General features: G+C 46.7%; 1 protein-coding gene across 1 annotated transcript in view; it reads left to right on the forward strand.

Moving 5' to 3' along the window:
• Positions 1–1,102: 1,102 nt before the first annotated feature.
• The window catches only part of LOC104348397 (uncharacterized), a 28,253-nt gene continuing 15,811 nt past the window's right edge, over positions 1,103–13,544 (forward strand). The window contains exons 1-8 of the mRNA XM_009953675.2: positions 1,103–1,393; positions 2,511–2,537; positions 4,455–4,481; positions 5,173–5,199; positions 11,561–11,677; positions 12,132–12,167; positions 12,679–12,705; positions 13,123–13,149. Of these exons, the coding sequence (XP_009951977.2) occupies positions 1,103–1,393; positions 2,511–2,537; positions 4,455–4,481; positions 5,173–5,199; positions 11,561–11,677; positions 12,132–12,167; positions 12,679–12,705; positions 13,123–13,149 (579 nt within the window). The remainder of the gene's footprint in view (positions 1,394–2,510; positions 2,538–4,454; positions 4,482–5,172; positions 5,200–11,560; positions 11,678–12,131; positions 12,168–12,678; positions 12,706–13,122; positions 13,150–13,544) is intronic.

A 13,544-nucleotide genomic window follows, 5' to 3' on the forward strand; every position in this document is an offset into this window, starting at 1 on the left:
GCAGAGTCAATTAAATCTCCAGCCCAGACTAACACAACATTTAAAAGTCTAAGTTATTCTTGTCCATCCAGCTGGCCAAGAGCCCCTTTGAAAGCCCGATGGGTATTGTTTCTCTCAAGCATTACATGCTCTCCCTCAAACAAACATCCTTTGAATAGGCCATTGTTTTTCCTTCTGGATGTCCCTTTGTGGACTGATACAAGAATAGCTAAAAGCTGTTGGATTGTGATTAATATATATATATATATATATATTCTGGGACTTCTCCTTTGAGAAGTTGAGTGTGCTGCAAGGTCTCTGCTCAGGTCCCACATCTTGTCCTCCGGAGGTCAGAGAGTTGCATCAGGAGCTTCAGGTGGATCACCTCAAACAGTCATAGTTTCAGGAAAGAAGCTCCATGGACCTGATGCCTTTCCCAGGTGTTATAATGTAAGGAGTCAAGGTGAGATAAAGTATGGAAGGGGTGTTCATCAGGGCTGGTAGTAGTAGTGTGGTTGTGACCTGCAAGCCTTTGCATTGATGGATGCAACTGCATTAGTTTATATTTTTCGTTACTGCTACCATAGCAGTTGTGTACTGGTTGTTCCTTTATGAGAAACAATACACATCACATGAACAACATAACCCATGTTTGGTCACTTCAGAAATCTTGTGTGTAAAGAAGTCCTCATTTATTTTCTGGTGAACATCTCTTGTACAGCTCGCCCAGTCGTTATAACACAGATACCGCTGCCCTGCCCAGGATTCAACCGCCTGGATTTACCTCTCTTTCCTAACAAAGCTGTGTGGTTTCATGTTCCAGGAGCAGGGGTTTGAATTCCAAGCCCTGGCACCACAGCCGCTGCCGGCTGATTTATTCCTTATCGATGGCCGGAGCTATAAGCTGGAAGGACACTATTTTTAACTCAGCCCTTAGGCTTCTTTTATGCACCTTTTTCTTTTTTTGCTCAATTTCACCATCACAGATTTAAGCTGAACTAAAAAAGGTTCACCCTAATCGGTTCCCTAAGAAATACAGAAAACTTTGATGCTTTATCTTTGTGTTATACCATAGTCCAAACTACATTTGCTTTGGTAGGTCCTCCCAGTTTACAGGGCTGCAATGCAGGAAGATGTTTCAGCCCAGCACGTCTGCAGAAGGAGCCAGGAGGATGCGCGTGGGCTGCACACATGTGGCCATGCTGGGCAGGCGCAGGACGGAGTGGGTGCTGATCCCAAGGTAGCCCTTGAATTTGCAGTAGGCAGCGACAAGAACAAGGCTGGGTTGGGTTTGAGATCACAGCAGCAGTCAGCCGTGCTCAGCGACGGTCAGGCTTTGCCGCAGGGATGTCACGTCTGCTGCTCAGCACAGCCTGTGGCTCCCTCTGGAGCGGATCCTTGCCCAGCAAAGCACGTGAGCACTGCTTGGAAATCTGGGAATGAATCAGGTGTCGAGGGCTTTGCTGACTCGCAGCCATCATGCCATGTCTCTTCAGGAATGGTTTGCAGGGCTGAACCTTCTTTGGTTTTAAATGAGGAAAGGTTTGAAGTTCTCGGGTGGCAGGTCATGGATCAGTGGAAGTGCTGTTCCAGGATTTACTGAAACTGTTGGGTTTTGAACTGCTTTTCTTCATCCCGAAGTACCTGTGTGCCAGCTCCAGCTGACAGCAGGGGCAGCTTTGGCTTCGTCTGTGGACCTTAGAGCATCTGTGCTTCCTCTCCCCACATGGATCCTTTCTCAAAAGCAAGGTTTCCTGTACCTGTGGCCCGATACCTTCAGTGGCTTCACGTTAATTAAGGGCTGTATGCCAGAAACAACGGGGAAATAACTGTTTATCGTATTGATTTACCGTGCGCTCCTGTGGCAACCCTAGAAAGGGGAGACCTGGGGAAGAACTGGGGTGGCCAAGTGCTTGGTTCTGCAAATACAAGTGCATTTCCAGCTTTGTATCGCTGCAAATGAGCAAAGCACTTAGGTTTCAGCCCGTGGGGCAGATGCACCCTTTCTTCCTCCGCAGCAAGACACCCCTTCCCATCACTGAGATATAGACCATCATGGACTGAGTGTGGTGGCCAATGTCCACCTCTTGGGTAAAATGGTAGTTTCAGCAAGTCCTTTTGTAAAAACAAGTGGTTCAGATCTGAGCTTGATGTGAATCACTCCTGGGATCTGCTCAGTTTAACTAAATCAGGCATGTTTTAGTGCTGCTCTTTTAGTCTTTAAAAACCTCAGGGAGTCCCGAGCGCTGTGCCAGAGCAGTGTCACCTTATCCCTGTCGCTAATCCTGTCGCTTCTTTTCATGCTCCTTCATACTCTGTGAATTGTTTGACACCTCTTACTGTGCTTCTATGAAACCTTCCCACTGGATTGCATGGATGAAGGATTAGGTGTGTAAGTAACATAGCCAAAGATGGTACTATATGCAAGTAGAGCCTCTTTCAGAGCATGACTGATATTGCTATGTTTGTAAATTGATTATTTTTTATTGTTATTTCTTTTTTAATAATACTGTCTTTTCCTTCACTTTTAGGGGCCTCTTGGTTTGGATGGCAAACCAGTAAGTAGCACCAAGTACCAAATGTAACATGTCTTTATTCATGCTGCTCTGCAATAGGCAAAACCTCCACTATTACTCGTTTATTACTACACGCATAACTGTTTAGGAGACGAAATTGTATTTCAGAAAATTATTCTGTGGTCTGTAACACACGCAAGTTTAAATTCTGAGCCAGGGCTGGCCGGTACAGCTAGAGGTGAGCTTTTCTTTCCCACTCAGCTCATCTTAGCTGCTTCTCACCCTCTCTCCATTAGTCTCCAGCTAACGGAGACTTTACAGGTGGGCAGCAGGCCAAATTTGGGAAATAAACTTCAGTAGCACCTTGGAAGAAGTAAAGTCAGTAATCTTGGTTGCATGCTCCTGGCACTACAAAGTGGTATCATAAAAATAATTGTTCCCACACTGGGTTAATTTGTCTCCAAAGCAGCCCAGGTGAGAAGTGCTTGAGAGTGCCCGGTGTCCACGCAATACTTTGTGGAACAGCCTGGACTTCATTATGAGCTGTTTTCTTGACTTCATTTTTCCTTGAAAGCCCTTTGGATACTCAGGTGCTCCAGTCTTTTCTTACTTACTTTACAGAAACACAAACTTTTTTATTTTTGTGCTAGCTGAACACTAGCCAGCTCCGATTCCTTTGGGTGGATGCTTGCTGCAGGAGGTCGCAGCTCAGTGTTTCATGGCCAAATCTCACTCTATTCCACCTCGTTCACTAGAGGGCACCATTTGAAATCTTTTCAAGCTCTGGTTCTAACCCAACTGGGATTTTCAAAGTGGGCAGAAGTCATTCAATCTCTGCAATCAAAAAGTTACTCTGGATACTTATTTCTAGCCAGTTGGGGAGTGTTTTGTTATAGCTGTGCATTGCTGTGGTTGGTTTCTATCCTGCTGCTGAAGACGACAAATATGATTGAAAAGAAATCTAGAAATAAAGTATTAGAAAAGAAAAAAGGAAGGCCAGCTCATGCCGTTGTGCTCAGGGCTTGGCTTTGAATTAGCAAAACCCCATGATGGAAGAGCAGCCCAAACCCCAGCAGCACACACCTGCGCCCGCTGCCCTTGGCAGGCGCATGGATGCAAACGACTGCAAGTTGTACATGTACACGGGGCAGGAGTGAGACTTCTGAGTGAGAGGCAGGGAAAATCTGAACGAGAAAGCAAACTTATCAAACGGCCAAACTCAAACCAGACTCTTCATGATCTCTTCCATGAGAGCAAGGGGCCAGCAGCCTTGCTTAGAGCCAGATTAACAGCGGGAGGGATGCTGAGCGGGGATGCAGATGCCGCTGCTGTCAGCCTCTCTGCTGACCTTCCCCCGCTGCATCCCACCGGGTCCCACTTTGGCAAACGCTGAATTGGGCTGAACCCCAAGATTCAGTGTTTTTCTGTGTTGGAAGGGGGGATGCAGAGCAGGCATATCAAAGCATGGCTCTGTGGCTTGTCTTTGGGGCTGCAGTGTGTCTCTGCCTGCCTGTCTTACAGAAAGCTGCTTAGAAGAAAGATGACTTATGCCTTCGGCAAATAGGCCAAAGAAAGCAGCCCATCCTCCTTTTTTATTTCAAACAGATGTATAATTGTTGTAATGATATGCTGAGCATGTGTTTTTCTAGAAGTGATTTAATACTTCAAGAAATCTCTTGCATCTATTTAGAGTCACGTGTTTGCTGTCACACCGCCTGCCCTGCCCCAGTCCTTCTCCAATCCTCTGTCCTGGCAAGAGCAGGCAGGACCTCGTTGGTGCTTTCGGTAGCATGTTGCTTACGTGAAGCAGCGTATAGCTTAAAATAATAGCATGTGTACCTTAAAATAATAGTGAACACGGCTCAGGTTTGTGAATTGATGAATACAGTCTCCTTGGTTTTGATGTATGGATTGATGATTCTGCTGTTTCTTAACTCGGATCCTTCTTGTTATTTCCAGGGACCTCCAGGACCAAAAGGGGAAAAGGTAAAGACTGCATTAATACGGGGCTTTTGGGGAGGCAGGTGTATATTCTCTTTCTGCTGTAATTCTTTTAGTTCAGGTTACTCCAATGTGCCAGCATGACATTACCACTGGGTTTTGTCGGGACGTGGAGCTGTGACAGCGGGTTCTCAGGTGGCTCTTGGCAAAGCCCCGGGAAGGGGAGGGCAGAAAGAATTTGTGAAAATGTGGGAGGAATAAGTATGGCTTTAAATTTCATTCATGCTGTAGGATTCCTGGTAACCCCTTAAGGGTGTTAGTGGCATACAACTCTCTTCTTGCTTTCCTCCAAGAGCAAGGCTGTGGGCTGCATCCCTCTGTGTTTGCATGACATCCTCCCACGAAATTAGAGCAGCCAAAGAAGGTCATTACTGTACCGAAAGTGATGTTAATCCTCGCATGTGCAGGACATAAGCAGTTGCTAGGGGAGCCTTAGAGTTGGAAACAATCCACTATTTCTGATTTATTATCTGTTTCATCGCCTGCCAGGGCAGAGTCATTGCCTATTGTGTTGTCTTGAGCCCTTCTCCTCCCTGGTTTTGAATACGTTAAGCAATAGGACTCTTGCCACTTCCCTTATGTGCTGTTCCCGCATCTAGCTGACCCTGCGCTCGGTCCTTCGTGGTTGAAATTTGAACTCTAATAGCTGACCCTTGCTGTTTTGCCTGATACGCAGGGTGAAGCAGGGGACATCGGCCCGAGGGTAAGTAGTGACACAGCATGTTGATTTATTCTAAAATCTTGTTGGGTGTGGTCACTGCACAAAACAAGGCGTCGTACTGTTTAGTCGCTGCAAACTGAGGTACAGTAGCAGTTCTGGAAGTGTTTAATTTTGCCATTGGAGCTCTTTGCCGTGGTGGTTTTCCTGCCTTTGACCACAGGGAAGCAAGAGCTGAAGATCTTCAGGTACCTCAAGAAAGGTTTTGCTTTTCCTGGACTTTCCTATCCCTGATTCCCTCTTCGGGTGTCAGAGACAGACTCCATGTTTCTTTTGAAGCTGTTCTCCTTATTTGTTGCGTTAGAGCACTAGCACGTTGTGGTAAGACCTGGTGTCCCAAGGAAAGGCCCAGCACAGTGTTGTGAAGGATGGACAGTTCCTCCTCTCTTGCTGAGCTACCCACCTGGGAGCATGGTGGCACACAGGCAATATCTAGGCTGCCTTTGAAAATAAAAGGTTTAAAGTACCTGTGTGATGAAGGAAAACTGTTTTGGCTATAACAAAAAGAAATTAATGGAGTTTTGTGGAGACGGCTTTCGTGGGGCTGCATTAAGTTGAGATTTACTGCAGTGCATCAGGATAGGTCCCCATGGGGCGCAAGGGGGACGTTGCTGTCCCACAGTTCCTGCTGTGATGCTGGTGGTAGCAGCAGAAACATGAAGTCTCCCGTGTCAGGGATGAGATGGGAGGGCTCACCGCGAGGTGCACGGTAAATCCAAGGTGAGCTCTGTTGTGGTAACAGAGGCGCAGTTGGCCATGGGTTATGGGCACCTGCTGGAAACCCCATGGTGGGGATGTGCTGGGATGCTGCCGTACAGGCCCTGCGCAGAGGCTGGATTCACTGCTGGCACCCAAGAATCTGGTAGATGTCATTACTGGAAATGTAGCCAGGACCTCAGTGGTTAGTGTTGGGCAGAGATGCCTCGGAGTAATTTTTATTTTTTCCCCTGGAGACTGTTAAGTCACTTTTTGAAGTTGGTGTCATTTTCTGAAGCAGCTCCCAGCCACCTTGGGTGCCTTTGGAAATGTCACCCTCAGGCTCTGAGAGTCCCTAAAATTTCTCCAATAGATTTGTGCCCTGCGTGGCTGAGGAGGGGCTCGGTGTAAGGTCTCAACCCTGTCTAAGTACACACCCACACACTCAGAAGAGGCTTTAAGAGGTGATTCAGCAACACACGGGCATGGGTTTTCACTCCTTGGCCAGGGCTGAGGATGACTTTGGGGCTGATGACTTGGGCGATGCCGGAGTTGATGCTCAGGCTCCACAGCCCCTGTGGTCTGTGCTGCCAAATAACGCAGGAGCCCACCTCCTGCCAACAGCTCCTGTTTGCACTGTGGGAGATGCTCTGGGAATGGGCTCTGTCTGGACTCACAGGGGCGGGTCCCAGCTCCCAAGGTAACACGTGTCCTATGTTTTAATCTACTGATAAAAATACGTGCTTTTTTTTTCTCCTAATCTGCATGTGTCCAGATTTCGCTTTACTTTTAGATTTATTTATGTCTTTTTGCACAAGAGTAAGAAAAAGGCTCAGAAACAGTTTGGGAGGAAAGGGGGAGAAACAAGCCTGGCAGAGCCATGCACAAGTAGGTCTAACAACTGGTGCCTGACTTTTAAAATAGCATCCTTTGTATCTCCAGACACTCAGGGTTGTGGATTGGATAAGAAACTTCTTAATACCATCTGGCCCAGATTATTTTTTATTTCCTAATTTAATCTTTCTTCTTCAAGTTTCGGTGGTGGCTTTGTTTAGCTGATTTTGAAACATGTCGCAGCAAGTCGTCGCATCAACGGGAGGATAAATAACGAGGAATATATCCACTGCCGCCTCCCTCGTAAAGTGTGCATGTCTGTGGGCGGTGGAGTGGGAATAGTGTGTGTCAGTGAACACAAAAATATTATTACTAGGAATGATAGATTAAAAGAGCATAATGCTTGGAGTGGCTTTGAAGGGACTGTCTGCTGTGGGAGTGAGATGAAGGCAGTTAAGGGATTAGCTACTGAGTATGTTCGTGTCTGTGCTGCTTCTCTTTCTGTCTGTAATAAACACCTGCTGCCAGTGTGGACAAAAAAGAGGTCATTGCGCGTGGGAGTGTGCCTAATGCACAGGTTGGAGGGTGATTTTGGAGAGCTGAGGAAGGCGTTCACATCAGGTTGTCTTAGGCACTGAACGCTAGTGCTTGCAAACGGCGTCAGGGAAGCTGTTGTGCAGCCTCACCTGACCGGGGTGGGGAGGAAACGCACTCAAATATACTGACAAAATGCATGTAAGTGTGTTTTCAGGGAGAAACCAAGAACAGGCTCCCTCTGCTTTGGGAAGGAGAGGTAGGGTTGAAGCAGGATGCTGCCAAGGCTGAGACTGCTGTGCCCTGGTATTTGTGCTTGTACTTCTCTCTTAAAATCAAACATATCGCTACCCTCTGAAAAGGACTGTTTTTATAAGCCAGACTTGCTCCCGAAGCCGGCACTGGGATGACCACTCTGGATTTATTCATAGAATCACAGAATGGTTTGGGTTGGAAGTGACCTCAAAAGATCATCTAGTTCCAACCCCCTGCCAGGGCAGGGACACCTCCCACTAGACCACGTTGCTCAAAGCTCCATCCAACCTGGTCTTGAACACTTCCAGGGATGGAGCATCCACAGCTTCCTTAGGCAACCTGTTGCAGTGTCTCACCACCCTCAGGGTGAAGAACTTCTTCCTTATATTTAGTCTAAACCTGCCTTCTCCGAGCTTCCAACCATTACCCCTCATCCTATCACTATTACCTTAGCTTGGGTGATCTTGTTCTTACTGACAGTTCAGATGTTTGAACAAATGATGGGATTGATGAATTTTTGCACATCTGGGCTAGTGAATGCACAGTGTGTATGGCAGCAGCACCAGGTTTGCTCTCTATTGAGGGAAATGGGGCTTCAGCTTGTGAGAGAAATGCTCTTGTCTCCAGTGGTCCATGCAGCGTGATCCTGCTTGGAGGACAGCGCTGGTGGAGATGGCACCAGTAACATCTTCACCATTATCCTGAGCTGCTGTGGGACTGAACACGGGCTGGCTGCGTGGCTGAACTGTCTCTATAGTGACAGGCTGGAGTTTAGGCTGCAGATAGAAAAGTAGCTTTTTTTCCTCTCTTACTTTTTGCAAGAAGATAAGTGCTTGCCAAGTTCATGTTGCAGATAACAGCTCAGCGTGGAAAGTGTCCTGCAGAGCTCATAGTTGACAGAGAGATGTATGGATATTTTATTTTACTTTATTTGACTTTATTTTTTGACTTCATTTTGTTTCTTATTTTGGAACATTACATTGAGATGGCTAAATCAAGTACTATAAAGCTGGAAATTGCCACTGTTCAAGGTTTCTGTGCTCTAAGACTCCACAGCTACACAGAGTCAGATCCAACGGCCAGTTAGCCCAGTGCCCTGCGCCTAGAAGCTTTGGGAGAGTTTAAACATGGAGCAGGAATGTGTAACTCCATCACACCTAACTGTTCTCCTGGAGACTGGTTATCTACGGTCCAGATGTTTCTTGGGCCAGAGATGGCGTCTCTGTATTTAATAGCCTGCAGGGTTGTTCACCTTTCATGGGCCCGTCTGTAACAGGAGTTGTTTAAAATTAATGGCACGATGGCTGGATTTGGTGGGATGTGGTGTGTTTGGCCTCGGAGCAATGCAAATTGTCATTTCCCATTAAAACAGATAGGAAGGTGTTTACTTAGGGGGTGCTCAGCAATCTGCGGGATAAGAAAAAAGTTTCAGCTCCTGTCTGGCTCCTTGGGCTTTTCTGAAAATCCCACTTAATGCTCTTTGCGTATCTTTGTGCACATAATAAGCCATAAAACTAGGTCCTTTGGGTCTACCACAAAACCCTTTGCTCTCAGTGGAGCCCTTTTGGTGGTTTCTGTGGTATGTGGAGGGCCTGGCCAAGTGCAAGGGCTCTCTGTCACCGTTCATTTCAAAGTGGCATCATCTTGGGGTTTTAAAATCTCAGGATTTGAGCATTGTGCCTCCCCAAAATGGCTGTATTTCAGGGGTGAGCTAAAGCCTCTCTGTACAGATTGAAAAAGGTCCTTGGGAGGGGCTTATTTTCCAGGGTTGATTAGTTTGGGTTTTTTCTATCTGACTTTGCTTTTCACATCCCTTTTTGCGGTGACTGTGTTAAAACATCCATGCTCGATGTACCTGGGAGGCTGGGCAGGAGGTGGGTTTGCCTATGCAATAAAAACTGAGTTTTGGGGTTATCTATTATTTGTCTGAAAGGTTTAAAAGCTACCTGGGCAATTTGGACAAGAGATTTGTTCTTTAGAAACCTTCCAAAATCCTCATGGAGGATGTGCTGTGTGTTCTCGCGAGGCTTCTTGTGGCTTCGCTCCATCCCTTTGGTCCTCCTACCGATGTGTGCAGGGATGGACGGGGTGAAAGGGAGATGCAAGCAGCGTCCTGAGAAAGGAAGTGTCTTACTGCTTCTCCATAGATCGATAAGTGGAAAGGCTAAAAGACAATAGCAATGACTACTGACATGGTCTGAATACATTGTTTTTTGCATCATATAAATCTGAGAGATTTATCTGCGTTTTGCAGGCTGGGGAATACATCAGTATTCATTTTAGCCTCTGGAAAAAGAAATATAGTATTTGGTCTCGGGAGAAATGCCGGGATATATCCCCTGTGGAGTTTACTGGAATAATGCTCTTTATTCCACAGAAAGGCCTGCAGTAGGGGAATCCTCTGTACCCCAGCTGCTTTGAATGTCCTATTGTGCAGTAAACTAATGAAAAGATACTTGTTTCCCTGTGTTCACTGCTTACCAAGCTCCAGTAAATCCAGAACGTTAACACAGCCTCTGTTGGCTACCTAGATTATTTCCTCTTCATACATAAATATCAAAGAAAACCTGTTATATATTGTTACAGCCTTTAAAACTCATTCTTCTGCCATGCTTTCATCTTAAATTCTTGCTCTTTCCTCCTCTGCCTCCCACTTTACCTGGGTACTAGATGGTTTTTCCCCGGCTCAATCACGGATTTCTCACTAACGATCAGCTTGTCCTTAGCCGGCGAGTGCTCAAGGTAGACCTATCAGATCTGCTGCTGCTGGTTTGCTGTGGTTCTTTGAGTTGCTGTTGTTTCTTCTTTCTGGCTGAAAGTGCACTATTGCTATTTTAAATCGTCGCTACCGTGGCTATGTTCGGAGGTGCTTGTTGGGAGTGCACTTGAGTGAAACCCCATTGGAATTTAGGGGGAGTTTTGTGAAAGTAGAGACATATAAAAGTGATGGGTTTTAGCATTTGATCCTTTATGAGAACTGGGAATCAAGCAGCAGAGTCCTATAAATGTTCATATGAACAGTGCGGGTATTGTAAAATAAAGTACATTAAAACTAGAGTTGTCTAAATCCTCACACTCTAAACGTGACGTTTTAATTAGGCAAAATTCAGTGGGAGACTCTTGACTTGGCATAATTGGATGCAGCATTCTGCATTTGCAATAGGGTTTTTTTTAAAAAAAATTATGCAAGTGATTTAGGAGCACAGATCTTGTTGAAAGGCCGTGGGATTTGTGCTGCTAAGTCACTTAAGGACTTCTGAAAAATCCCACACTTGTCCCCGATTTGAGGGTGGACCACATATTAAATACAGTCTTCGTACTGCCTCGGTGGTAACCCTTCCAGATGTTGCTAAAAGATTTACAAGATGGCCTTTCCATGAGGCTTTCCATTGTGCGGCCGCATGGATGTGCCCAGCTGCGGGGCTGGGCTGTGGTGGCCGGGGGGGGTCAGGAGCTGATAACTGGGCGGCGAAGCCCCACTGGGTGTTCCCCTCTGGAGCAGGCACCTACCAAGCCTTCACAGTCACACGGAGATACAGCTGCTGATTTTTGCTTTGCATCCAAGCAATGCTGGGTGTGAGCTACGCTGGATGTTAATGTATGACCTTGGCTGTGTTTAAAGGATACTAAGTGCTACTTTTTTTTTGTGGGTTTTTTGGTGTGGTCCACTAAGCTGTGGACATGTGTGCATGCTCTGTGCTAGCATGTTGTTGGGTCTGGGTTATTTCTGGGTATGGTCAAATTGGTGGTTTCCATGCAGACAGTCACTGGGCAAGGGCTTAATGAGATAAAACCTCGCTGGAAGGCATTGAGCAAAATCCTGGCTGAAGAACCAGACCTGAAGGGCGTGACTCAGCCATGAGCTCACTTCCAGCCTTCCCAGTTGGAAGCTGTAATTAAATTCATCTGGGACAGCAGAGGCCAGGGTGCTGATAGCCCGGTGACGCAGTGCATGTGTCGCGGCACCCTGTGGCCACTGTTTGCCAACGCCGCCTCGTCTCACCATGTCTGTGTGAACTTCTTCCAGGGCGATCAAGGTCGAGATGGAGCCACTGGCCCCCCTGGTCCACCAGGACCCCCAGGTGCCCGGGGGCCTCCTGGTGACACGGGAAAAGATGGCCCAAGAGGACCTTCAGGCCCCCCTGTAAGGACGGGAGATGCACAGCAAGCACATGCCGGGCAGTTCCCGCCCCAGCGAGGGAGAGGAGGGTGTGAAGGGTGTCCCCTTCCCCGGTGCCACCACCCCAACTGCTGGGTGCCCAGCCTGAGCCAGTGGTTGGGCTCTGATGGCTGCTCATACATGCTTTGGGGCTTGAGGCCAAGGGAGCAGGAGGGGGCCTTCCATCTTCGGTTTTGGACCACAGAGCTGGACCTGGAGCATGTATTTGCAGGTGCTGGTTGTAAATTAGAGAGCCCAGAGGAGATCTCTTCCCTGATCTGCAGCCTTTAGACAACCTGTTGCAAATCTCCAGATCACTGGCAATTTATTTAATTAAAAAATAAGCTAAACCACAATGCTGCTAAACATTCTAATTATTGCTGAGCATTTTGGACAATGGGGGTTAATAGTTTCAATGTGGGCCTTTTTATTTTTGCAGGGTTTCAAAGGCGAGCCTGGAGAGGACGGCCTCGTGGTTAGTATTGCCCAGCAGCATCCGTGTGTGCCTGCCCCTCGCTTTACATCACCCTTCAGCTCACTGCAGCAAGTGGTTTTGTGTCGTTGCTTATTGAGGCCAAAAAAAACCCATGGGAAATTATAGATGCCCTAAAATGGATGTTTGCCCAGGGGTACCTATGCCCTGGGGAGAAAAGAGGCCAGTCTTTGTCCCCTTGGCTCCTTTAGAGGGATGTGCGGCTCCTGTATCCCCACTTTTGCCCCTCTGAAGCCTCCTGGCATTGTAACTGCAGTTCACTAAAGTCTAGGCTGGATAAAAGGTACTTATTATAGGTAAATACCCAAGCTGTAAAAGAATATTTATTATTTACTGGGAGCACAGAGAACTTACAACTGTATGTGTAAGGGAAGAGGAGAAGTTGGCATCTGTGCCATTTTTTTTCATGGGAATTAAAGTACTCTTGGAAATGTTTTTATTCTGTTCTACTCTATTGTCAAACAAGTATACCCACTACTCTTACATTCAACAGGGTGCCAGGGGACCTCCAGGACCAAAGGTGAGTAATAAGTAATCTCTTATCTGTCTAATTTTAACACGAATTCTTGAAATATTGCTGTGTAAGGGGGGTGGAGATGAACATACATATTTTGCACTGGACTTGCACTCATATGTGTATACCAGATACAAAATTTCTAAGGTATCACATTAGCCATTGACTTGGAGCTGCAAGTGTCTGAATGTGTCACCTACTCAATGTTGAAACCTTGAAATGGGGAGGGACGGAGGGAGCCGTGGGGGCTGGAAGCTGGTATGCTGTGGGAATGTGCTTGCTTGCATTTTGGGGGAGGATGAAGATGATCAACACAAGCCAAGTATTTTAATTTTACAATTAATTTTGACTCTCCGTACAACTGGTCTTATTCTCTGTTATGTCCTTAAACTACTTTCTCCTCTGTGTTTGTTGCTGTTGAAGGGTGAGCCTGGCATCCCAGGGAAAAAGGTAAAATGGTGATTTTATTCTTTATTTTTGTTGGGTTTTTTAGTAGTTCTTTGTTTTGCTTGGTGCTGGACTTAGGGAAACCATTGCCAGAGACTGATGGAGAAGCCATGGTCGTGGCAGTCCATAACGAACGTTTCTTCGTGTTCCCCGGGGTTCCTCGCCCATGCGACCCCAAAGCACAGGCACGGCTGTGCCCACAGCCCGTTTTTCATTACCACAAGGAAGCCAGAAGTTACAATTGCATCTACCCAATAGACAAAGAATAAAATAACCAATGCCAAACAAAGCAGTAGGTCTTGAGGCCTTTTGCTCCAATAATTCAAGCTGAACTGAGAAGCGCCTGGAGTCTGTTATCTGCCCAGGGGCTCCCAGGATGTGTTTGAGGTTCCTGGGAC

This window comes from Leptosomus discolor, chromosome 10 (genome assembly GCF_034619465.1).
Source record: "Leptosomus discolor isolate bLepDis1 chromosome 10, bLepDis1.hap2, whole genome shotgun sequence".
NCBI lineage: Eukaryota > Metazoa > Chordata > Aves > Leptosomiformes > Leptosomidae > Leptosomus > Leptosomus discolor.